The 26,332-nt window shown below is 39.0% G+C and overlaps 1 protein-coding gene across 1 annotated transcript in view; it reads left to right on the top strand.

The window, feature by feature from the left end:
- KCNN2 (potassium calcium-activated channel subfamily N member 2) overlaps positions 1 to 26,332 on the top strand; it is a 152,505-nt gene that overhangs the window by 15,497 nt on the left and 110,676 nt on the right. The window contains exon 3 of the mRNA XM_057737202.1: positions 23,266 to 23,684. Within this exon, the coding sequence (XP_057593185.1) occupies positions 23,266 to 23,684 (419 nt within the window). The remainder of the gene's footprint in view (positions 1 to 23,265; positions 23,685 to 26,332) is intronic.

The following is a 26,332-nucleotide window of genomic DNA, read 5'->3' as shown; positions in this document are numbered from 1 at the left end:
ATACACCTGCTTCTGCACTACAACTTGCAGTATGAGCAGAGTTGAGTATTGCAACAGAGACCGTGTGGCTGCAAAGCCAAAAATACTTACTTTACAGTTAGAGCCCAGGATGGTCAACAAAGGCATAGAGAAATGTGCACAGAAGTGTTTCTTCTGCCTTTGCTTCATAAGTTACTTGCTCCAATTTTAGGCTTCTTAAGGTATGTGGTGAGCAGAGGGAAATGCAGGTTTCTGTAGGGGCGAGGTCTTGTGCTATGATGCAAGCGCTCCGTCTCCCTGTAGGATCTGCACTCTGGAATTGAGCTGAATGGCCAGTGGGAAGTAGTTACGTCATCACAGCTGAGTAGAATGGCTGTAGTAGGAACTACTACTTTCATGGAGAGTCTGAGCGGGAGCCTCAGAATTTAAGTGTCCTTTCTGGTGGAGGCCAGTGATGGGCCTGTCTGACCCTTGGTGCTTTGTAAGTTAGTCTCTGGAAAGCTAAGCTGGGGGTGGTTTACATTCTTATGATCCTGTTGGTGTGGCTGGCCTCAGTCGGGAAGCTCATTTGTTTCAAATTTTGAAGAAAGCGTTTTAACTCCACATTTTATCACAAGAAGAAATCACAAATTAAGTTGGGAAGCAATACAGAGTGTTGGCTCTCTTCTTTAGTTCTGGAATTCTGGCTGTACGTATAATTTATTAATTTGTGTATTTCTGGTCCCTCGTGATTAAAGTTATATTTCATGTGGATCATCTGCTTCATGTTCAGCTGCCGGCTGGACAGCTCCCCTTGGAAGCGCTGCTGTCCCTTCCCATTCCCACTCCTCCTCCTCCTCGCCTCTCACGCTTGCTCTCTTCCAGAAGGCAATGCCGTCCACCTAGGGCCCTACTGGGGACCCTTGCTCTTTCCTCCACTCACCTCCCTTCCCCACCCCTCACCCCCGGTAGAGTCACCGAGTCCTACAGGTATTTCCTCCTTAGTGTCTTTTGCCTTACCTCTGCTTTCTGGTCACATTCTCAAGGGCCTTGGTGTTGTGTTTCCTGAACTTCAAATTTTCTCAGTTACTCCTATAATCACTACTTTGCTTGCATTTCATTAATCTTTTATGTTTATATTATTTATAGTATATACTATATATTATATGCAATATATTTTATATTATATATAACTACATGTACATATATAATTACATATGTTATATATTGATATTTGTATAATATATACTTATATATGATGTTATAACAATAAAATATAAATATACTATATATAATATATAACATATGATTCACACTATATAAATATAATTCAGTAATATACATTGTAACTATTATATAATATACTATGATATAAATATTATACTATATAGTCACATATAATTTATATAAATGGTTTAATACATAGTATATATAATACATTATATTATCATTCATATTTTAATATTTCTATTATTTTATTTTTATACTATATTAATATTTTTCTTTCAGTCAGCTCCCTTCTTTTAGCCTCATCTTAAGTAACAATATCTATGAAATTTTGATTGTAGTATAATCGCATATGTGTTCTAATACACCATGAATTAAAACTGTAAATAAACAACACACAGTCTAGAATCACCTCAGAGGAACATCTCAGAAGAAACTCCTTTTGGGAATTTCTGCCTTGGTTGTTACCCTTGTTGTTTTTAATACGTGTGAATGTAGTCTCACTGTGGTTTGACCCCTCCCCCCACCTCTTTCTGTGGGTCCATCCCCCCACTGATGCAAGGATATCTGTCCCAAACATAAACCTGATCCTGTCGCAACAGTTCTAAAATGCTTCCATGGCTCTCTGTTGTTGTCAGGGGACATTCTTTAATGCAGATACTTCACAACACGTTTCTCATGACCTGGCCCCTGTCTGCCTATCAGCCTGCTCAGCCCTGTTTTTATCCCCCAAATAGGCCACTTCTGCTCTAGCAAGACGGAATCACTTGCAGTTCTGAAGGATATCATACTGTTCCATACCTCTGTGCCTGGAATGCCTTTCCCCTTTATTTGCCCAGATCCTGCTGGTGCATGAAAATTCAGTTCAAGGATCCTCTCTGCCAGGAAGCCTTCCCTGCCCAGCCCCTCACTCACCTGGACTTGGCCGCCCTCCTGATTTTTCTGGCTGCCCCTGCTGTTTAACACATTTATAAAGAGCCCTGATGAAAAATGGAACTTGATTCAAACCCAGGTTTCCCTGACTTTAGCAGTGCCCTCTGACAACCTATTAACAGCTCTGAGCTTCAGGTTCTCATTAGTAAAATGGGGAGAATAGAGCCTATCTCATGAGGTTACTGTGAGGATTATACTGAGATTATGTGCTTTGCCCAGCGCTAGACACACAGTAATCACACAGACTGTGGCATTATTATTGTCTTTGTTGTACTTGCCATCACTCCTCATGACCTCCATGATCCTCACTTTCTCATATGTCACTGGGGATAAGGCACTGGGGAGGCAGTCAGGCTGGGAGAGAACTGTGAGGTGCTGGTACAGCGTGTGGACCTTGGGATGCATCAATGGGAGATTATTACTACAGCAGCATTTATCAGGCTCTGACTCTGACCTTGTCAGCTCTCTGAGGGCAGGTGTCATGTCTGATTCTGCTTCCCAGGGCTGAGCAGCCCAGTGAGCAGCTCTGCGGTGGCTGCATCTGGGACTCATACATCTTACTGTGATCCATGTGATAGTGAGCAGGGTGGTCATCTCGTCTGTCCCTGTATGGTCGTCTGTGAAATGGAGACGGCTATCGCTGCTCCTGCTTCTCAGTTCACTGACGGGTAATGGAGCATGTGTGTAAAACAGCCTGTCTTAGAAGAGGTGGTATGACAGTCTAATACTAGTAATAGTTTAATGAATGTACCTTATCTTAGCATATGCTCTTTTACCTCTATTGTATTTCCTTACCATAATTTCTGTATCACTAAAGTAATTTAGCTTTCACTATTTGTCATTCAGTTTGACTTCAAAGTATTTAAGCTAAATATTAAAATGAGCACAAGTATAGTTAGATATCATTGGGTGAAGCTATAGCAGTGCATTTGTTTCTATTCCTCATAACTCTGTCAAACGAGATGGATTTTGTACATTTGTCTGAAAGAAATGTGAAAATGAACCTATCCCGATACAACAGTGCTGTGCTTAGGAAGCACTGGTCCTTTTAGGAGGGGGTTGTGAATCACGAGGCTCTAAGAGGTGACAGGTCAGCTTCCAGCACTTGTGTCTGATGGCAGAACCCTCCTCTTGGGGCCCTTCTCCATTCCTTGCAAGATGGTGTTTCCCACTATGCCTGTCCTCTTTCACCTCTTGATCCTTAATACCTTCTGACTTCCTCAGTTCATCTCAAACATCACCTTCTCTGTGAAGCCTTGTCTGATCATTTCAGATACTATTTTTCTCTTTTTCTGAGCACTGTTTGTATTGGTTACCATTCTGTATAACTGAGTGTTTAAGTCTCCTTGAGTTGTTTTCATGGATATGCCTTCTCACAGGCAGTTACACAGTTGTTTGCCCCCAAGCTGCACCATTGTGTGCTGTCATCCAAAACTCTTGTGGAACTAAACCAGGGGTGGGGCAGGGCAGGAGCTAGTTTGCCTCTGTTATCCGTGCTTTCTTCTGACAGTGCCAGGACAGTGTCGGGCAGTGGTTGGGGGGTGATACCTATCCTTTGGGTGTGCAGATTTCTCTGTAATCTAATCTAATATTATCATGTTCTTGAATCTGGAGACTTGTACTTGCAAGAGAATGACAGATTATCATCCTATTAACAGGTGAGCCATGAGGGTAATGTTCTTTCATGTATATAGCTTTTCCTGTATTTTAATCATGGTTCAGAAATAGGCTTTGAAAATGGTTGCACAGTGGGAAGCAACGTACAAGGCCATGGCGTATGTTTCCTTTTAGTTTTTCTTTATTAATAATCTGCAGCTCAGTCCTTGCTTTTCATGACTGTTAAAATGTTGTTTTTGAGCTTTTCAGTTAGTCTTAATAGATGACCATCTCTGGCATCCATAATACCTCCAAGTCGGCTGTCAGTTCTGATCCTCCTATGATATACAGCCATTTGGGGGCTTTAGTAAATTAAGTAAATTATTGTTTGTCGTGGATATTCACCAGCCTGAACTCAGGTTATAATTGTTCGATGCGTAGGTATCTACACACGATTATTGCTACCTCTGGAGAAAATAGTAAATCTCTCATCTTATGTTTCTTCACGTGCTGGTATTTGTGTTCTCCATGTCCTTGCTTGCATAGATGCCTCTTTCTCTGGATGTTAGAGACAAAAAGAGAAAGTTAACAGAGAAAAGCCACGTAGGGGAAAATTCCTCTCCCTCTCAGGAATCAGTAGTTCCCTCGTCTGAGGAGAGAGTTTTGTTCCCCTTGCCCGTTGGTTCAACTTTCTGCTATAAAAGTAAAGGATAGCTGGCGCCTGCTCTCACAGTGCTAGCCGTATGTCCGTCCCTGGAAATCGGCCACTCCCAGAATTAGCTGCTAGCACTGTTAAACCAATGTGATTGGACTGGTTCATGTTGAGAACTTCTCTCCGGGCTGTTTGTGTTTAATATCGTGTTCCCTGGCTTAAAGATGGTTGGAATAAACATTTCGTGAGTGTGTGAACCTTCTTGGGTGTAGCCATTGAGGCTAGTAGGAACAAATGAGTATCTCAGAAAAGAGTTTTCCAAATTGCTCAGGTGTTAAGCTATAATAACCAATCTGTGACCTTTAGTGGAAGAACCATTTAGTTGGGTTTCGTGCAGTTATTGGAAGGGTTTGGATATGTTTCTTTTAGTGCAAGTCTCCTGTTTCTGAATTTGAGCGTTAGGCTACAATGAGGTCTGTATATTTTGACCCTGTATTTTTTTATTGCTCTTGCACTCATATGGTATTTGGTGATTGTATCAAAAATTAAATGTGATCACTAAGATAATGATGAGATGCAAGTGATATTCCTTAAGGAATATGCAAAAAGATTGACTGCCTGAGGATGAATATGGCCTTAGAAGGAAAGACAAGGCAAAGGAGAGATATTGAAAGACTTACTAAGCACTTAATGCTTTTGAGTGGATATGGGGTAGGAACAGAAGACCACCTACATGATTAATGTGGAAATTGTTGAACTGTATAAAATAGAGGTCAGGGTTTGTTAGCTACATGCTTAATGGCTAGTCTTTGGAGAGGTGAAATAACTAATATGTATGAGAATAACCAATATATGTTATGTATCTACTATGAACAAGCGCTGCGCTGAGTATATTTATAAACATTCTCATTTTATGTGGATTATAATTCTTTTTTTTATTGGGGTATAGTTGTTTTACAGTGTTATGTTAGTTTCTGCTATACAAGGAAGTGAATCAGCTATATGTATACATATACCCCCTCCCTCTTGGACCTCCCACCCCCCGCCCCAGATCCCACCCATCTAGGTCACCAGAGAGCATCGAGCTGAGCTCCCTGTGCTATACAGCAGGTTTCCACTAGTTATCTGATTTACACATGGTAGTGTGTATATATCAGTCCCAATCTCCAAATTCATCCCACCCCAACCCCCTTCCCCTGCCCCCATGTCCACGCATCCATTCTCTACGTCTGCGACTCTATTCTTGCCCTGCAAATAGGTTCATCTGTACCATTTTTCTAGATTCCACACGTATGCCTTAATACACGATATTTCTTTTTCCCTTTCTGACTTACTTCACTCTGTATGACAGACTCTGGGGTCCATCCACGTCTCTACAAATGACCCAATTTCATTCCTTTTTATGGCTGAGTAATATTCCATTGTATACATGTACCACATCTTCTTTATCCATTCATCTGCCATGGGCATTTAGATTGTTTCCATGTCCTGGCTATTGTAACTAGTGCTGTAGTGAACATTGGGATACATGTGTCTTTTTGAATTATGGTTTTCTCAGGGTATGCACCCAGTAGTGGGATTGCTGGGTCACATGATAATTCTGTTTTTAGTTTTTTAAGGAACTTCCATACTGTTCTCCATAGTGGCTGTATCAATTTATATTCCCACCAACAGTGAAATTCTTATTCAGCAGGTGAGTAGCAAAAGCTGAGGATGAAATTCAGATCTAGGACTTCAAAAGTTCTTTTCTTTTCTTTTTGCAACATGGCCCTTACTTTTAGGTGTGAGTTTATCTGAAATTATGAGAAAAATACCATTTTCCATGTCAGCTACAGTCATAAAATAAAGTAACCACTTCTTGGAAACGTGATGTTCAAACATTTGATTTACTTCCATGTAGATGAGGGAGATCTTGCCTCTGAATTTTACATTGTGTTACTTTCACTTCACCACAGTTGATGCAAGGAGACTGTGGTAGAACAATCTTTATCCATAATTAATCGTTCCATAAAATGTCTTATTTAGTCTTTTTCATCTGTCTCTAGGAGTTGTTCAGAAAGAGCCACTGTGTTGGGATAGAAGCCAATGTTCAATTATCCATGAAAGTCAAGTAGAGGATGGGAAAGAACACTGATGCCTGTAATAAAATCTGATGGTATCTGAGTCGGTGCCATATCTGCACTTTACTCTGGGATTCCCATCTTAACCCTCTCATTCAGGTCTCACAGCTTTTTCTTTGGCATATTTCCCAAATGCAGTCCCATATTCAATCAAACCGAGTGACATGGTAGTCCAGGAAAAGATTTCTTGGGAAGGAGACGTATTCTAGTTGCATGTGGCCAATAGGTTTCCTCTCACACATCAACTCCTATTGGTTGATTGTCAGTGTGGCACAGTTTGTGATTGATTCTTAAGGCCACACAAGGGCTGTACTGGTGAGGATCTGGGTTGATGAACTGTTTCTGCCATGAGTATGGGAGGGGAAAGTGAGTGCTGGCCTGTGTAACACATACATGCCGTCCTGTCTCTACTATTTTAAATATATAATTTGTGTTCCCTTCTCTGTACAAATAAATTATGAATCTCTGAGTAAAGAAGTTACTCAATTTCAAAAATAATCATTAGGGAAACTGTCTTAGTTATGCTCTTTTTACATGCTGAAATTTGTCGCTATCTTGGGAAGTTTATTTTCACAGATGTGGAATGAATTCGGTGTGGTGAAATGCTCTACCTCGTAGCATTCAAGGTGTGCAGATATGTTGCCCCATTTGCTGTTGTGGAAATTGGAGTTTGAAGATGTAATCAACTGTCAGGCTATTGTGTTCTCTCTCCTGCCTGCATGCCTGCCCCCCTGTGTTGGCTTCCTTCCTTCATTTCCTTCCTTCCTCTTCTTTTTTTTCTTCTTTCCTTCCCTGCCCTCCCCCCTTTTTTTTCATCTTCTCTCTCCATTTCTTTACAGTATTGGACAGGAGTTAAACCCTGGTCACTAAAACCTTAATTTTTTTTTCTTGTACTGTTTCTGATTTGAAATGTACACGTACATATTCATCTTGATTTATATAACTGATATCAATCATGAGAATCGCCTTCAATACAAATAGTGAATACTGTGGTAAGAAAGCCAAAATCCTTCTCGTAGCCTATAAGTTTCCTTGTGGTCTGGTCTTTCCCACCCCTTCAGCTCCATTATTCATTAACAGCACCACCACCTCACCCCTGTAGACACACGTGTGCGCATGCGCACACACACACGTCAGTGGAACGCGTGTGTGTGGCTCTCCAAACCGTATGGAGAGCTAAAGCTGTGCTATTCTTTCAGCTTTCTGTGCCTCTGTGGGTTGTGTGCTACACCTTTTGCCTGGCACATACTACTCTCATCCACGTGCCTTTGGACCCAGCTCAGGTTTCCCTCTTGTGGCAAGCTTTTCCTCACCCTATAGGCTGACCTAGTTGTCCTTCTGTATTAGCGTCTTATCATGATCCTACCACTATGTAATACTATCATAAACCATGGTGATGCACATGGGTAACGTGTTCAGCCTTTTCTGTGTGCTAGGGACCATGCTAAGGGCCATACCTGGATTGTCTTAGAGTCATATGATAACTTGATGAGATAGATATTATTATTTTATTGAGGAAAGTGAAGTATAGATTAGTAAAGAGACTTGCCCAAGATCACAATGCTTGAGTGCAGTGGAGCCTTTTCAACAAAATTTTAACTGTTGATTTACACAGATTTTTCTCCACTTCATTGTGAGTTCCTTGATGTCTTGGGCTGTCACTGATTTCTGTGTCTCTGCTAGTGGCTGGCATGTCATATAGGCTCTAAACATTTGTTCCATTAAATTTGATTGATGTCTCATTTGTAATAGACTATCCTGTCTTTCATCTCTGCAAATTTTAGAGTGTAGAAACATATAGTACACTGGTTTTCCTTCTTTATGTTTCCTCAGATTTTTGTGTATTCTCTGCATATTTAAAAATCATGTATCCTCAGTTTCACTTATTGGCAGTAGCCATAGTTTTGAATTTAATATGTTCAGAAGAGTTATGGAACTTTAAAGTTCCTGCCACCTGAAAGATTGAGTGAATCTTTTCTCTCATTCTTGATTTTTTTGTCTCTACTGTAAACACCTAAGGAATATGAGGAGGGACAGCTGATATTGTGTATAAGGCAAAGAACTAGTTGGCTGAAATAACAGTTGATATTTTCTTTCTGCCTCTCAGATTTATTTTGCCAGGAATTGCTTCCACTCTCTATTTACCACCACTGATTTATCCACAAGGTTGGTGGTTCTGCTCTTTGATAGAGAACCTTTCTTAAGAAGTAGGTAGATTTTTACTTTTACCTTCTTTTCTACAGCCTGCCTGTACGATGCAGTATTTTAATGTTAGGCCAGTTGGCAGCCATGGAGTAAGTCCTGAATATGTGTCATTCTCCAAAGCGTTAGAGTGACGTGGACCAAACAAGGACTCCGGAGAGCACCAACTTCATTGTGGCCCCTCTGGTTATTTCTTCTTTATTGGAGCACTGAGCAAGGATATTTGTCTGATTTGAATCCAAAGAATACAAATGTGTAATCTTTATTAAGAATCACCAGCACTAGCCATGATTCGGACTTAATTACAGGCATGGCTAGTTGTGACAGACTTGTCACTTAATGTCTACCTTGTCATGTTGTTTTCAAATCAGGAAAGTAACTATTAATATAACAACACACAACAGACAGGAAAGAGTAAAGTGGAATGTTTTAAAAAAGGAAGTTTTGGGGATTCAACACTAAGCTACAGTTGGGAGCATTTTTGCTTAACCTTGAGTGTCATCAGACTAAGTTTAACATGTTTCATAAAGCTCCGTGCTAGCTAACTCTGAGGGCTGAACTTAGGAAAAGAAAAATAAACAACAACTAAAAAAGATTCTTCATTGTGATTTGTACTCAGACTTGGGGCTCTTGTTTCTTATGCTGCTGGGATGCGTTCCCAGTTGCCAAGACTCTGAGCAGCAGAGCTCGAAGAATCATGCTGGTGACTTTCTTCTTTCACAGCTTCTCCACTGGTTTCAGCTCCAACAGAGCCTTTTCGTTGTACATGAGAAAGGAAAGAAGAAAGGCTGCATAGCCCAGCACTGCAAGGGAGACTCTGAGTCTAGATTCCCTGACATTTCAGAAGGGTTTCTTTCCAGAGACTCTCTAGGTTTTGTTCTTCAGCAGTAGAAGTTTTCTGTTTCTTTTCCCCCCAGATTTTGTCATAGGTGAAACAGAACATTACAGCCAAACTTGAAATATTCTTCGTTTTCTTCCAAGTCTCATTGTTTTCCCTTCCTTCCCTAGAGGCAAGTGCCATTCAGAAATATGTGTGCATTTTTCCAGTCCATGCTTTGATGTGTGCACTAAGTTTATATGTATTAATAAACAATCTATAGTATTTAAAATTATTTAAATTTCACAGAGATGCTATGCTGTGTCTATCATTTGACAACTTGCTTTTTTTTCACTCAACACTATGTTTTAGATGTCTAGTATAGTTCAGTTCCATTAATTTTAGCAGCTGTTCTTTTTTGTACCGATTTCTGACATTTACTTCGAGTTTGTAATGTTTTTTCATGACTTCTATCTTTCTCCTTTCTTTTCTTATGTTGGGTGATGTAAGGATTTTTAAAAATTTACTTTTCCTCTAATTTTTTCTTAAATTTGTAGCAAATATATATATTTCATGGTGTCTGAAGTCAATCAGAATTTCTCTCCTTGTTTCATACAATAGAACGACCATTAGAGGCCTTCATTTAATCTCCCTTCCTCCCTCCATCTAGGTCTTTGATGTCCATTTTTTATTTATATATTGCTTTTCCAACCTCATCAAAATTAGTCACTATGATGATGTTGATGACTATCATTCTTTACAGCCAATTTTTTATTTAGACTTACTAGCATGCTTACCTGTTCCTTCCCTCTTCCAGCTCCTTCCTGAGTCCCATTTCCTGAGTGTGTAGTAAATCCTTTGGCAGCCATTCTCCTCTTCATCTTTATGTCTGAAATGTCTTTCACCTTTTTTTCCCCGAAAGAGGTTTTACCCATGTATAGAGGTTTACAGGCTGACTCTTATTTTCTTTTAGAACTTTGAAGATGAGAATCCATTATTCTATATCAATTTTTATTTTAACATTTTAGATAGAAATTTTTCTAAAATTTAGACAGAGGTGTAATGATTCTGCACACTCCTGCCTTTCAAGAGAGCATAAGTTAAGTCTCAGAGAGCCTTTGTGCAAGGCAGCACTGGTATCTGAAAAGTGAGCTTGTGTGTGTCGTAATGCCGTGATGTCCTTTGGATGATTGAAGCTGTACAAGGTGGTTTGGTCTTTCATTAAATGAGTTAAGACTGTAAGGTCTTTTAAGACCTTGTGTCTGCTCTGTGTGTGTGTGTGTGTGTGTGTGTGTGTGTGTGTGTGTGTGTGTGTGTGGTGTGTATCTTTCCTCTCTGTCAGGACTTCCTGCTACAACTGATTTACTAAATGTAATAATTCTCTTCCTTCAGTCTGCTGTTTCCTTCCTTATTGTGTATTCTTTGTTTCTCCTTAGCTGAATGCTAGCGTCCTAGGTAACCAAACTTGTCAATAATACATGGGTTTGTTTGATATTGTCACTAGCGTTGTCTCTGTTTTCTTCCTAAAATTGTTTTATAACTGGCTAAATGTGCGATGTGCAGTGGTAGATTTATTATGGATGCAAATTCTGAAGCTGGAGTGCTTGGGTTCATATCTCAGACCCATACCTTAGCACCATATAACCCTGGCTCACCCCCTAACCCCTAAGTTTCCTCATTCCTAAGAGAGATGAAAATTGTATCTACCCTTTTAGGGTATGTATTTAAGATGAATTAATACACATACAGGTTAGAGCAGTGCCAGGCCCTAATTAACACGTAGTGAGTTAAGTACACTTTAAAGCAGCTTTTAAGTTTCATCTCAAGTACTATGTACAATTTGAGGTTTATGCAACCAAAGTTTTTAAAAAGTATTCAGGATGAAGAATATCTAACTTGGAGAAAAGCTAAATGAGGAAGCGGTTTGTTACCACAGGGCATTGAATGCAGTGTGCAAGTTTACATAAGTATTTGCTTCTGCCAGTGAAGCAGGGAGTCTGAGGAGCTACTGTCACCTAAGATCATCAGGGAGAAAAGATGTGACATTTTAGAAATCATAATGTAAATTAGTGGGTAAGCGTTTATTTGCTTTATAAATGTTTGGTTTGCATCTAACTTTTCAGTTCAGCCTGATGCCCCCATCAAATGATGTGACTTTTGGATGCCCTGAACTTTAACTCCAGGCTTTTCAGTAACTCACCATGTGACCATGACTAAATCCTTTCAATTGCTTGTGCTTTAATTGGACTGTTATAAGGGCAAATGAGCTAATGCATGTGAACGGGCTTTTAGCTAGTTTTTTAAGTGCTTGAAATAACTAAGGTGATGATACTACATTTTAGTCATGTAGCACTAAATTGCTATAATGCTTCAAGTGAAAATATACAGTTTTTATTTCAGGTGAAATTTTTAGAATCAACTGATTTACTCATATTCAGTTATTTCCTGGCTTTAGGACTTACCATGTTTATTTTATTCGTTGTTTATCCCCTATCAACTCCCAAAATGATTTCAGGATGCTTACAAAAATTTATAGACAGTTAACATAAGCATGTCATTGAAACATTAGTAAAAAATTGACCATGGAGAAATTTTATTCCAGTTTCTTGTTTGCTCTATTCTTTTTTTAATTTATTTATTTATTTCTCTATTAGCAGCACATGGGCTTTCTCTAGTTGTGGCGGGCAGGGGCTACTCTTCATTGTGGTGCACGGGCTCCTCATTGCAGTGACTTCTCTTGTTGCGGAGTATAGGCTCTAGGCATGTGGGCTTCAGTAGTTGTGGCACACAGGCTCAATAGTTGTGGCACATGGGCTTAGTTGCTCCTCGGCATGTGGGATCTTCCCAGAGCAGGGATAGAACCCATGCCCCTGCATTGGCAGGTGGATTCTTAACCATTGTGCCACCAGAGAAGTCCCTGCTCTAATCTTGATTTTCATCCTTTCCAATACTATAATCAGTGATGTCAGTGTCTGTGACCATCTCTTCTTACTCTCCCTTCCGTTAGGTAAGAGTACATTCATTGGAGGCCACCTGTTGACCCAGGACTGAAATGAATTATTATGAAAGAAACTAACATTTGTTGAGCCCTGTCTCATCCAGCTGTCCTTCAGTCCTGTGAGAGAGAAAGACTGTAATTAGACCTTCTTAACAGATGATGAAGTTCAGGCTTAGAAAGTTTAAGTGGCTTTTCTGAGGTCAGAGCTAGTCAGTGGTAGAAGGTCAGAGTGAAGCCTAGGTCTGTCTGAATCTAGCCAGATTCTAGAGCACAGCCTCCCAAGCCATGCGCCTTTGTGCTTACTGTCATATCACTTCTATTGAGAGAAACAAGAGGAAAAATAATTGTTCTATCTTTATGGAAGTTCAAAAATAATTTTTGGACACAATTTGTATGAATTCCAAGACACTGTGACCACAATTACCCAATAATACATGAGCATGTGTAAAATGCCTGTGCGGCCCACAGAAGATGTGGGCCCATTTGTGAGAAACCATGTGAAAGGGGGTTAAGATTTTAAATAAGTTTTAAGAGCATCAGGGCATGGATTCATGATAACCTTATATCACCTGACCCCACTGGACAAATCTAGGATTTGGTCTGTAGACAAAGCCCTTGTCTAAGTCATAAGAGGATAATTTCAGAAACTCATAGTTGGATAAAAATTCTTTCAAAATAGGTACAGTTGAAGTTTCTAGACCTCCTTTCAATAATAATTTTGCTCTGTCTTTCCTTATGAACTTCCCTTCCTCCTCTTCCATGACTTTCTCATTTTCATATCATAAGTTAATATTCAATTCATGTTCTTGCCCCACTTGAGGATCTGTGGAATATTATTATTTATTCATGGGGTCATTTTTACTGGCGTCTTCAGACTGGGTGATTGTCTCATAATAATCATACAAGGTTGATTTTAGCTTAATTTTTTTTTTGTAGATGAGCAAGCTGAGGTTTAGGGAGATTAAGTATCTTGCCCCAAAACCACTAGCTAGTAAGTGGTCAAGTCAGAAATTAAATTCAAGCTTCTCTAGCTCCAAAACGTGTGTGTGTGTGTGTTTCCTATGAGTCATACAATGTGATATTCTGAGCAGTTGGTTGATATTTAAAAGGCATGAACAAAAGCCTCCCACCCAGAAATAACTCTACCACTCAATAGTTATTGTGCTTTAAATTCCAATATTTGAGAGGCATCCATTTTGAATTACTGGCTGCTCTTCCATTAAGGGTTTAAGTTAATGATTATTCTTTACTTCTATAGACCTTCACATAGCACTTTAATGTATATTAAATTAAATGTAGGCATACTTTTAGCTGCTCAAATAACAGAAAACCCAACTAACCGTGGCTTAAACAAATAAAGTACATGGTTGCTGGTGCAGTAGCTTAAGATATCAGGGCTGTCATGACTGTGATTCTTTTGGCCTTTTTCCTACGGTCACAAGATAGCTGCTGCAGACCCAGGCATCACCCCTATTTAGGGCCAGAGGAGGAAACAAAGAGTGCTTTGCCAGCCAGATGCCATTTTTATCCAAAAAAGCAAAACATTCTAGTAAGTCTTCCAGCAACCTTTTGCTTGTGACATCTGGTCACAGCTACATCACATGGCTACGCATACCTGCCAAAGAGTCTGGGAAAGTGGATATTTCTATAATGGAGATGGGCAGGAGAGAAGAGGGAGGGGAATGGCGTTGGGTTTGCCAGGAACAGTGTTGACCACAACATATGCTGTGTGTTCATTTCATCACTATAACGACTTTCAGAGACAGCAAATAACACTATCTCCATTTTACCGATCATGGAAATAAGTCCATGACGTTTAGTTGACTTCCCAAGGTCATATAACAAGTTAGACTATCTGGAATCTAAGCCTTGGTTTCCTGCATTCTAGGCAAGTTCTTTACACTCTTCGCCCAGGGAGGAGTTGGCAATAGTGATTAATGTTTTACTGCATTAGTTTTGAAATCCTTCTCCTTGGGTGCAGAAAACTCTCAGGGCAGCGTGAGTGCACAGGGCTGCTGGAAAGAGCAAGAGGTTCCAAAGGCGAAGAAAGGCTACAGGGTGGCTGATAAGGAAATGACAGACATCAGCATTGCTTGTTTCTTCGCAGTTTGCTCAGGAATGAACATTGAATATGAGTTCTGAATGTAGCTTTTCTGTTTTTCCCTCCTACAGTCCTGGGCTGAGGGTCTTGGAGGAAATTTCAGTGAAACCATTGACATCTTCTCTCTTCCCCTGTTTGTCCTTTGACCTCATCTGTGGCCGGCAGTTGTGGTCTGAATTCTTTATAACTTAGTCTTGGCAATGCCTTGATGAAGAAATCCTTATTATTTGTCTTGCCTCTGTAATGGTTTTTCACTCTGTTTCATCCAAAAGCTAGTTTCTGAGGAAAGAGCCTCTTTTTTGGATGAACACATTTTGTGCATTTTCTTTTGGGCCACTATCCCCCAGATATCTTAGAACTGAACTTGGAAGTTCCTAGTCCTGAGTTATATGAAGAGTCCAGGCAATGGCAGTAGAAGGGAGGAGTGGGTACCGTGTACTAGTCTATGATGGCGCCTCCTCTGTAATTTCTCAGTATCTTCTTCACACCTTCGTTCTGGCAATTTCCACCAGCACTGTAATCATTCAGTTATATTTCACTTCCTCATCAAACACTAAGAGGCTTTTTAATCTTTGTATTCATAGAAGCTTACAAATAGCAGCATTCAGTAACTGAATGAAAAACAGAGCTTGATTTTATTGAATGTTTGGTTTAAAGGTTAACCAAGAAATCTTATTTATTTTTGTTCATCCTGTTGAAAACAGTTATGTAATGTAATGGTTCAAGGTCTTGCCTTGGTAAGCAGAATATTTTCGATATAAATTATATTCAGTGTGTTTGGTTCTGTAGATTGTCGTTTTGAATGTCCGTTACTGTTTTTTAGTTTAGCAGGTTTGCACGTGTAAACTATTTGTTAGGGTGCATTTGAATGTCTAATGACCTCAGTCATTCTCATTTTCCCTTCCTCTCTTTTTTAGCAATGATTTTCCCTTATTTTTGTTATTAATTAACTTACATTTATTTATTCACATGGTTCCAAAATAAGAGTATTAAAAAATATACAATTAAGTCTCCCTTCCATTTCTCATCCCCAGCCACTCAGTTTACCTCCCCTAAGCAACACTTCTCATTAAGTTCTAGAATATTCTTTCAAAGATATTTTATGCACATAGAAATACAAATAGATGTTCTTCCCTTAACAAAGGTACACAAGTAATATCATATAGAATGCCTTTTTTGTTTGTTTGTTAAACTGAGTGACAGACCACTTTCTTAAATAGTATATAATAATTTTATCATTTTTTTAACAGCATACTATTCCATTTTGGGAACATCTCTGATTTGTTTAACCCTTTTCCCTATTGGTGGATATTGAGATTATTTCTAGTCTTTTGCTAATATACAATCAATGCTGTCACAAATGCGGTCATACATGTTCACTCTCACATCTGTAAATATGTCAATAGGACAGTTACCATCTAAGGAAATGGAATTGCATGATCAAAGAGTTTGTACTTTTATGACCTGATAAATTGCCCTCCCAGGGGTTATACTGATTTACATTTCTACCAACAATGTATGAGAGTTCCTGCTTCTCCACACCTTCACTAGTATGGTGTGTTATAAAACTTTTAGATATTGTTCAATATGACAGATCAAAAACACGGTATCACATTTTCCTCTTATGACTGAATTTGAGCATTTTTTTTTATAGGTTTAAGAGCCAGTTTTATTTCCTTTTCCATGACCTGCTATTTGTATCCTTTAGTTTTTTTTTTTCTGTTAGGCTGCTCATCTCTTTCTTAAGGATTTATAGGAAATTTTATACAATTAGGGAAATTAGTTTTCTTTGGTAACAGTTGTGAAGTGTTTCCCTGTGGTTTTGTGTGTTTGTCTTTTTTATTCTCTTTATTATAGTTTTGGCCAGGTGCAGAAAACAAAAGATTAACATAGTCAATTCAAAAATGTATCAGTATTTTCTTTTAAGGCTCTGTTGTTTTTGTCAGAGTTAAATGGCCTTCCTTACCATAATAGAAAAGAATATGAAAAAGAAAATATACATGTATAACTGAATCTAACACCTGAAACTAACACAACATAGTAAATGAATTATACTGCAAAAATAAATAAATAAAAAAGGCCTTTCTTTTAGTGAGCTTGCAAAATAATTCTTACATGCTTTCTTCTAATATGTTAATGGTTGCATTTTTATGTCTAAATCTTTCATCTGCCTGGAATTTTTCTTGATATATTTGGTATGAGGCATCCATTCAACTTTATGTTTCTCCAGATGGCTATTTAGTTGTCCCCAGATCATTTCTTAATAAACTGTGTTTTCCCCACTGATTTGATTGTCTGCCTTTATAATACTGTGAAATTCCCAGCGTGTTGGGTCTAGTGTGGACTTTCTGTCCTGTCCCATTGGCCTCTCTGTTATTTTATGTGCCAGTACCACATGGTTTCAATCATTGATTTGTTTAATAATCTATCAGGGCTATTTCTCCCTATTCCTCTTCCTTTTCAGAGATGGATTTGTTGTTGTTGTTGTTGTTTTGTTTTTGCTATTCTACCTATACTTTCTTAACAAACACATGCCTAAACTTATTGTATTTAGAATGAATTTCCAGCACCACTTTTGTGCTCAGCACTGCTGTGAATTCTCTACCAGAAAGGAAACCCAGGTTGCGTAAGACACTGTCCCAGGTCAGACCATAGAGCTTTCAACCTCATTGAAGAGGGAGAGCCTATGTCAAAGGCAGCTGAGGCTTCTGCAGCTGAGGCCCTCGCTCTCCTGAGCTGGCTGAGCAGAGGTGCCCAGGCGGCAGGCCTCTCCAACCCTCTTCCTGCTGACGACTCTCACTGCCAGTTCATCTTGGACAATGAGCTTGAAGCAGATTATGTTTGGGGTATCTGAACAAATATAAAGCAGTTGCACTGGAAAGTTCAAGCTCGTGGTGGGATATATTCGGAGGGCATATTCTGTTTTGCCTACAAGTTACTTGACTCTGGCAAAGACCAGTAACCACAGCTCTAGAATTAAAGTATATGAAAGCATCATGCTTTTGCCCTAAAATCTTTCTTCTTTTATCAACATCAAAATGAAAAATGAATACACAGATGGTTAAATATCTGTCATTTTGATTACTCTAACTCCCCCACAAGTTAGCTTAAAAGAGACCATGTGTATATTATATGGGTCATATGGAAGGTAAAGGGAATATTTTTACAGTTAGATTTTAATTCTTGACAGAAAATTAGCTGATGAAAAACATGATGTTTAGAGTGTTTTCATTTTCTATATAGAATATTGATTACATTAACATAGCTCTGAATCTGGTTAACGTTATTTTCACAGTTTATAATTGACAGCCCTCACCCTTGACTCCGAAAATAACACTTTCTTTTCTTCCTACTTCATAGACAGGCTTGACCTTCCAGCTGCCCTCCACATTTGGGGTTCCTCAGGACTTGGCTTTGTGTCCTGTCCTCTTCATTTTCTCTAATTTTTCTTTTGCTCTCATAAAACTACCTAAATACTGACACCTTCCAAATTTATTTCTGTAATCCAGACTTCTCCTCTGAGTGACTTGCATATCCTGCTGCCTACTTGGCATCTATACTCAAATGACAGTGGCCAAAATGGAACCTCCCCACTCCTTGCATCCAGCCATTTGTACTCAGGAAGTGGCACAGACATCCATTGTGTTTGTCAGAGTAGAAACTCAGTTGTCTATGATTCTCTTCTTTTTTTTAAAATCACTCCCACATTCAGCCCATCAGCAAGTTCTAGCAAGATCTCCAAACTATATTTCTCATGCACCCACTATTTTCATTTCCATGGCAACCCCTTACTCACCCTGGTCCAGGTCAGGGGGATACTAACTACAACCAATCAGAAGCAATAGAACTTCCTAACGAGTATCCTCCCTTGTAAACTCTGGTTTTCCCACAGGAGTAGGATGAGCTTTAACCTGTAAATCACATCATGTCATTTCTCTGCCTAATACCTTTCAGAGGATTCCCACTGCACTTGGACTGAAATCCAGTCTTGACATTCTGGCCAACAAGGTCCTGCAAGTCTGGTTCATCTTTGTCTCTTCAAACTCAGCTCCTTTCACTCTGCCCCTTGATCATTAACTTTCAGCCACTCTGGTGTTCTTTCATTTCCTTAAGCATGCTAAGCTTTTCTATTCCATGGCCTTTACGTGTGCTATTTCCTCTGCCTAGAATGTTTGTCTCCTGGCAATTTATATGACTGGCTCTTCTCTTTGTCCAGGTGTTGCCTTAAATGGTACTTCTCAAGATGTCTTCCCTGATGACCACATCTGCTGTCACCTCCAATTTGTTGTTCTCTATTTCATCTCTTGTTTGTTTCCTTCATGGCAGTGCCCACAGACAATAATTACTTTATTAAATTGCTTTAGGTCTGCTTTTTTGATTTTGTCTTTCTTTCTTGGTGCAAGTTAGTTCCATGGGGCAGACTCTCTGTCTGCTATAAATCCTACCGTGTGGCTAGTACGTAGTGCAGTGCCTGGGCACATAGTGAGTTTTCAGTACACTGGATATTTAGTATATAAATGAAGAAGCAAAGGAACAAGCAGCAGTTAAGGGTGGGGATTATGTGAAGAGTAGAAGGAAATCTTTCTTTCTTAACTTTGGCATTGAAGTATGTACTATGATAAGACAAAACCGAGAATTAAAATCATTTCAGATACTGATTAAACCCCTGATAGTAAAAAGCAACTACATGTTAGAAATTTCCTCTGGGGATATTCCTGAACTTGCTATGGAATTGCAAAATTATGCTGCTGCAATGACTTAGCATTTAATAGAATGCATTCTCTACAAATTTGCAAAATGTCATAGTTTTACTTCACTTATGTTCTGTGTTACTGTTCTCATCTCCCATGAGCATGTTTAATTAGTGTTAGGACCTGTCCAATGATTAGGATAATCAACATTAACTGAAGAATAGCAAGGTAGTTCATTTTCTAAACATTTATTATTCTCTACTAGGTAGATGTGGATCCTGTCCTCAAGGAGCCTTACAGACAAGTAGGGGTGACAGTCTGACAAAGAAATCCTTTTTGTCTTCTGTGGCAGCATCAATAAGAGGCACACACGGGATCATGGTGTAACAAAGGAGGGAGTTTTGCAGATTTGTCTGGGGCCTGGACAGTGTCCTCAAGGAGACAGTGGAATTGGTCTTAAAGGAATAAGAATTTGCTAGGTGGAAAGACTTTCCAGTCCTTAAGACATAATGTGCAAGGACATAGAAGCACGATTAAGGTAGCATATTCTGAAATCTGCAACCAGAGGAAAATGTAAGAAGAATAGCAGGCAATGAGATTGAAGAGATGGGCAAAACCAGATTGCCGAATGGGAGGCTTGGAATGGTTTTAATCTTGATGGCAATGGGATTATATAATTTACATTTTCAGAAGGTCCTTGGAGGATGGAGGATGGCTTCCAGTAGGAGGAATCTGGTAATGGAGATTAAAAGGCATGAAAGTGATCACCCAAGAAGGTACAGAAAGAAGAGTCAGAGATGGACCTCAGCAGAGCAAGGGGACTTGAATGGGGAGGAGGAAGATGCTTTTTTAAGGAAACTGAGGTGGATTCTTCAGAGTGGCATCAGATGAGAAAAGCAGTATGTCACGCATGCCAAGAGAAGAGATCTTTTTTAGGAAGGAAGGAGTGATTAATATCAGACAGATCAAGTGAGATAAAAATTAAGATGGAAGGACCAGATTTCATAACTAAGGTATTTTGAGTGACCTTTAGCAAGAGCTACATTGGTGGGTGATGAGGATAAAAGCCCCATGGGGTTGTGGGGGGATGAAAGAAAAGTGAGAAAATGATACCACTTAGGGCAGACATAGAGCCAGCAGGGGTACTTGTTTGTTTGTGTTGCTTTGATTTTAATGAACAGTAGAGATTTGAACTTGCTTGTATACTCTGCTGAGAGGAAGAAAGCACTGGAACTAGGCTGTCAGTGCAGGAGAACTGGATTTTTGTATAACATTGCTTTGAATAGGTGGAACAAAAGAGAAGGGAAATAAGGAGAAGAGGGTGAGGTGTAGGTGAGTTTGTGGCTGAAGTATAAAATAGAGGCACTTCTGATACTGGGGAGAAGTATACTGATAGGGGAACAAAATAGGCTCTAGAGGAGAAAGATGATTGTTCAGGGCAGAAGCTATAGGGGGCCAGGGCATGATCGCAGGGATACTAAGGGTTCAGCTGAGTTTGAACGCACAGGCATGTGGTGGCCCCAGCCCACCTGCAGGTCCCAGATGGAAAGTTACCAGGGCAGGTCCACCAGCATATAAAGAGTAAAGCTGCTGAGAATACCAGTGGTATAATGGTTGAAGCAATGGGAAAGAATAAAGAGAACCCGTCTAGTTAGGAAAGTGAGTAGAGGAAACAATGAATAGGGGCCTGGAAAGAGAGAGTAGCATGAGATCAGAGGAACAAGTGCTCTGCGAGTGATGGGAGGAGAGTCAGGAGACTGGAAGTAATATTGGGTTACAGAAAAACCCAAATGAACTTTTTGGCCAACCCAATAGATCAGAATTATACATTTCTTTACCACTTACCTGGGAAGGTACTCATTCTGCACTTATGCTGCTGTCGCCCAGAATGGTGTGGGGAGAGCCTATCTTGGAATTGTGCTCAGAATCTGTAGCACAGCTTTTGACTATCTGGAGTCTTGGTGCTTGTTACTCCTTTTTGGGGGTAGATTTGATTTTTTGCCAAGTCATTCAGAGCCATGTTTGGTGAAGAAAGTAGATAAACTGGGTAATACCATTTTCAGTAGAAATGGAAATGTAGATTTAAATAACAATACTGTTTTTCTTCTGTGATTTATACTAGGCCCTGATAGCAGTTTACAAAGAGAGCAGTGATAGCATCTCTAGAATGTATAGAGCCTCTCAAAGTAACTAGTTGGAGGGATACATTCTTTTGGACATAAATACCTTAAGAGATTTTGGGGTTGCACTCCTTTAGGGTTATATAGTACCTGGTAAATACTCACTGATATAAAGTTTAGAAGGCTTCTACCATTATTTCTATACAACCTTTTGTATATCTTTATTGATGAAATCCTTTATGCCAATGTGGTATTGAAAGTGTGAACTGAACAGGAATATTTCTGTAGCCAACTTGGAGGCTTTATTTATGATCTATTTCTTTATTGGACACTGGGAAATCTAATTTTTACTGTCTGTCAGCATTTATTTATCAAACAGTTTGAGGTCCCTAGATGAAAAGTTATGATAAAGGCACACCCAGAGCCATTATGTTGCCATAACTTAGTTTGTTAAAATTTTGACAAGAGATTCTGCTTGTTCTCCAACTTTTTGAAGTACCAGAAAGAAGTGATCATTTTTGCCCTCAAATCCCTGTCCTTGCAAAGTAGCACTGATGGCACTGTTTGAATAACAACATGAATAACAATAAGTAGCTGTGACCTGCAGGATAATTAACCTAGAATGGGAGTTTGTAACCATTTAAGTGGTGGGAAAATGGCTTTTTTGACCCTAGAGGAGCAGAGATCACAGAATCCAGTCATCATGGAAATCTGCTCAGCCAGCTTCCTTTGCGACTCACTTACCTGAGAATGCACTGTTCTCACTTGGGTTGCTTTCATCTCATGCTTTCTACGTAAGCTGGCTACTTACCAAAAGGCAAAGAATATGTCATTTTTCTCAGTGGGGGAGCACTTTTGGCATTCTGGGCAGACAGGTCTTTTTTCTTGTGCGTGGGACTCCCAGAATTGCAGCCTGCTTGGCACCGCTGACTTCCTGGCTCTAAATGCCAGTAGCCTTCACAAGTCACTGTGGCAGTCAGAAATGTCACCACACTTTTCTGGATGCCTCTGGTTGTTTATGGGCTAGAAGCTGGGGGCCTTGTTTACTGAACAGCCCAGGGAAGACAGGAAACATTCTTTTCTGTTCCTTTTACTGTCTATCTGTCTATGTTTATCTACTTACCTCCTTTTTCTTTCTTTTCTTTTTGTTTTCTTTCATTGCGGAGTGAGAAATTATAGAAATAGGAAAAAGTAAACTTTATTAGAGGAAGAAAGATTGAAAACAAATTAATAAACCAAGGGAAGACTACGGGAGAGCAGAAGAAAAGAGATAAAAAATAGAGCAGTAGCAAGGAAGCTGGAAGAAATGTTTTTGCCACATTTGTCTGTGGTCCCTTGTGATTTTCTCTCGGAAGCCAAGAATAAGATTTCCTGTAAGAATGCTCATGTATTGTTGCATTATAGGGTATAACTGATTGCAGAGGAACTGTAAATAGATTTCACTGAGAATATAGCTAAAATTGTGCAAGGTTTAGATCTAGACCCTCAAAGAGGAGAACAACTTGTTACAAGGCAAGTTTCTCTGACTTCATCTAAGAGGGAGGTACTGATAGGCCCAAGCCCCTTCTTTTAAAATGATATCACTTACATGATTGTCTAGGAGAATGGACTCCAATATAGCTTAAGCTCCTGTATAGCAAGTTTGTAATTTTAATTTTTACAAAATAAAGTTCTCCTTTTGTGCCAATACCATTTTCATAAAAGAGTGTACCTGACTAGCATTTAGAAGTTATGACCTAGAGCTCGCCATGATTGCTAAAAGTCACCTGTTATGTATTTTAAAAATCTGCACTAACACTTGTGGACCATTCATGCCATACTGAAGCTGATTTTCTACTTTATTTTTTCAGTTGTTCATGGTGGACAATGGAGCAGATGACTGGAGAATAGCCATGACTTATGAGCGTATTTTCTTCATCTGCTTGGAAATACTGGTGTGTGCTATTCATCCCATACCTGGGAATTATACGTTCACATGGACGGCCCGGCTTGCCTTCTCCTATGCCCCATCCACCACCACCGCTGATGTGGATATTATTTTATCTATACCAATGTTCTTAAGACTCTATCTGATTGCCAGAGTCATGCTTTTACATAGCAAACTTTTCACTGATGCCTCCTCTAGAAGCATTGGAGCACTTAATAAGATAAACTTCAATACGCGTTTTGTTATGAAGACTTTAATGACTATATGCCCAGGAACTGTACTCTTGGTTTTTAGTATCTCATTATGGATAATTGCCGCATGGACTGTCCGAGCTTGTGAAAGGTAAGTTCGTTTCTTTTCCTGAGAACATAATTTGCCTTATGGTGTCTTTGAAAGTGAGAGAAAGAACACATTTTAGATTAGAGGTGTATAGAGACTCACTCTTGAAAATGTGGTGTTTTATAATGGGCTTCTTTTAAATGAGTGCGACAGAATTTTTCTTAAGATTCTTTGCATACAGCAATGTTTTGATGATTGTGTATTTTTCTTTCTAATTTGATCAGTTTTCAGTAGAGGGCTGCCTTTATAATCCGTGTCAAAACTTGGAGACCTACAAATTGTATAGGAGACTTCTATCAGAAATGTTTGTTTAATGGTAATACTGAATCACTTTGGCGCCTCTTTGGTTCTGTGTTGATTATTGTTGAGACAGAAATCAAGTGCAGAAGTGAGGATGCAAAATATCTGAACTTTTAGGGAACGTCTCGAAGTGGTTTGTTGATTGTAGTGCCTGCTTATAATAGTGTTCACGTGATTACTGATAAGGAGCTTATAGGTATATATTTGGTTTTGTTGAGCTCTCAACAGGTAGTGAAAAGGGGCTGCGTGTCCTTGTTTTATTGTCTGAAGAACTCTGGTGGTGTAGAGCTAGTCCAGCCTCGGAACCCAGGAGCTGCTCAGTGAGCCTGGGTTAATCAGTTAGAGCATCTGTGATTAACCTTGCCATTTAACAAACAAACAAAAATAGATTTGTTACGTAAATGAGAGGAACTCCAACATAATGAGTGACTTCTTGTGACCTTGGTGAAGAAAATTCCAGTCGGAATTAGCAATAGACATATAGGAATGATTTAAGAGTTTACAGAACTGTTAACTATTAGAATGCTGGTGTTTGTAGTAACTAGGTATTTTTAAATTTAGTTTTTGAAATGTAAAGATATATACACATGCACAGATAGTTTAACAAAGAAAAATATCTGTATGAGAATTGTTCCAAAAATAGCAAACTCAAAACACACCTCCCCCATTTCTACTTTCCAGAAGCAATCACTTTAAGTTCATTTAGAATTTCTTTCCATGTTTCTAAATGACATTGCTTATATTGCTACCTTTAAATTTTTCATCTAGGTTTTTAGGGAAGTTGGAGTTTTGGTTTTCTTTCACTTTCACGTACACACTTTCCCGTCTCTACCCCCCACTCCTAAAAGTAATTTTTCTTCCCAGTAAGTTATGTAAATACCAATAATTTTTATTCCATATTTACATTATTGTGACTGTGTGAACTGCACTTGTAGTTGAACTATATAGTATATTATAGTCATTTTGGCTTTTCTGCACATCTTTTTACTTTCTCTGGAATTATTAATCTCTTTTTATTTGCTTACGTTTCTACATTGGATTTATATACTGGGGAAAATCTATCAATTTTACGTTGAACTTCTGGAGACTTTCTAAACTGCTTCTCCATCATATTGGGGATTTCTTTTGCCTTGTTTGTATGCTGAGTACCTTTTCTCTTGAACCTCATTTTCCCCTCTTTCTTCATTTATTCCCTCGTTCTGGCAACATCCATCTTCCAGTAGCTTCTGAGGAGAGGCCGTGGGTGAGAGGGAGATTTTTTAAGACCTTGCAGGTATGGCAGCGTTAATTCTTCCTTCTTGCTTCATTGACGACTGTGCTGGATAGAAAACTCTGGACTGTAAAAGACTTTCTCTCAGAATATTGAAGACTTCATTTTCTTCTGGCATCCACAGTCCAGCAGTCTGATGCTATTCTCATTTTTTAATTCCCCTCTTTTTTTCTGGAAGTTTTTAGAATCTGTGATCTAAAATTGCACCAGGGTATATCATGGTGTGCTTCTTTATTAATCCAGTAGGCCTCTTCAATCTTGGAATTAATCTCCTTCGGTTCTTGGGAATTTTCTTGAATTATTTAATGATTTTTGTTCCTGTTTTTTTTGTTGTATGGATATTGACCCTCCTCTATTAGTTCTTTAATTTTCTTCTTTCCTTCTGTATTGTTTTCCATCTCTGTTTTTGCTTCATATGTAGAAGATAACCTCAATTTATCTTTCAAACTCTTCCTTTTGGTATTTTATTTCTTGCTTACTGTGTATTAATTTCCATAATCTCATATTTGATCCTCAAATGCCCATTTTTTAAACTACCATCCTGCTTTTTTTTCATAGATGTACTGTTTTATTTCTCTAGAAATGTTAATGGTAATCTTTGAAATTTTCCTCTTTGTGTATTTTTTGTTTCCCCAAAGATGTATTTCTCTGATTTTTGTTTGTTTGGTTTTTGTTTTTGTTTTTGGCTTCTGTTTTAGAAGCTTTCCTTAAGTATTTAGGTAACCTTGGCTGTCCACTCAGACCTAAGACTGAGGCACTAAAGACCTGATTAGAAGCTTTCTGTACAAATCTAGAACTTGTCGATTGTGGACTTCACTACAGAGTAATTTGGGTGGGGGCATGGAACACCAATTTTAGTATCTTTACATATTTTTATTTTTCTCTGAACAATCCTACTGGCTCATGGGAAGTCTTTTTTTACTGTCCTGCCATGAAGATGGATGCTTGGGTGACAGTGTTCTGGAAATTGAAAGATAGGATAAAGAAGAGGCTTTAACAGTTAATATGTGAACATTTATTTATCTTCCTAGCTGCAGTGGAGTAAGCTTACTCTCTCCAGTGCTTAATGCCCTGCAGTCAG

Source organism: Hippopotamus amphibius, chromosome 1, assembly GCF_030028045.1.
Source record: "Hippopotamus amphibius kiboko isolate mHipAmp2 chromosome 1, mHipAmp2.hap2, whole genome shotgun sequence".
Classification (NCBI taxonomy): Eukaryota; Metazoa; Chordata; class Mammalia; order Artiodactyla; family Hippopotamidae; genus Hippopotamus; species Hippopotamus amphibius.
This window is presented reverse-complemented; position numbering and strand designations above follow the sequence as displayed.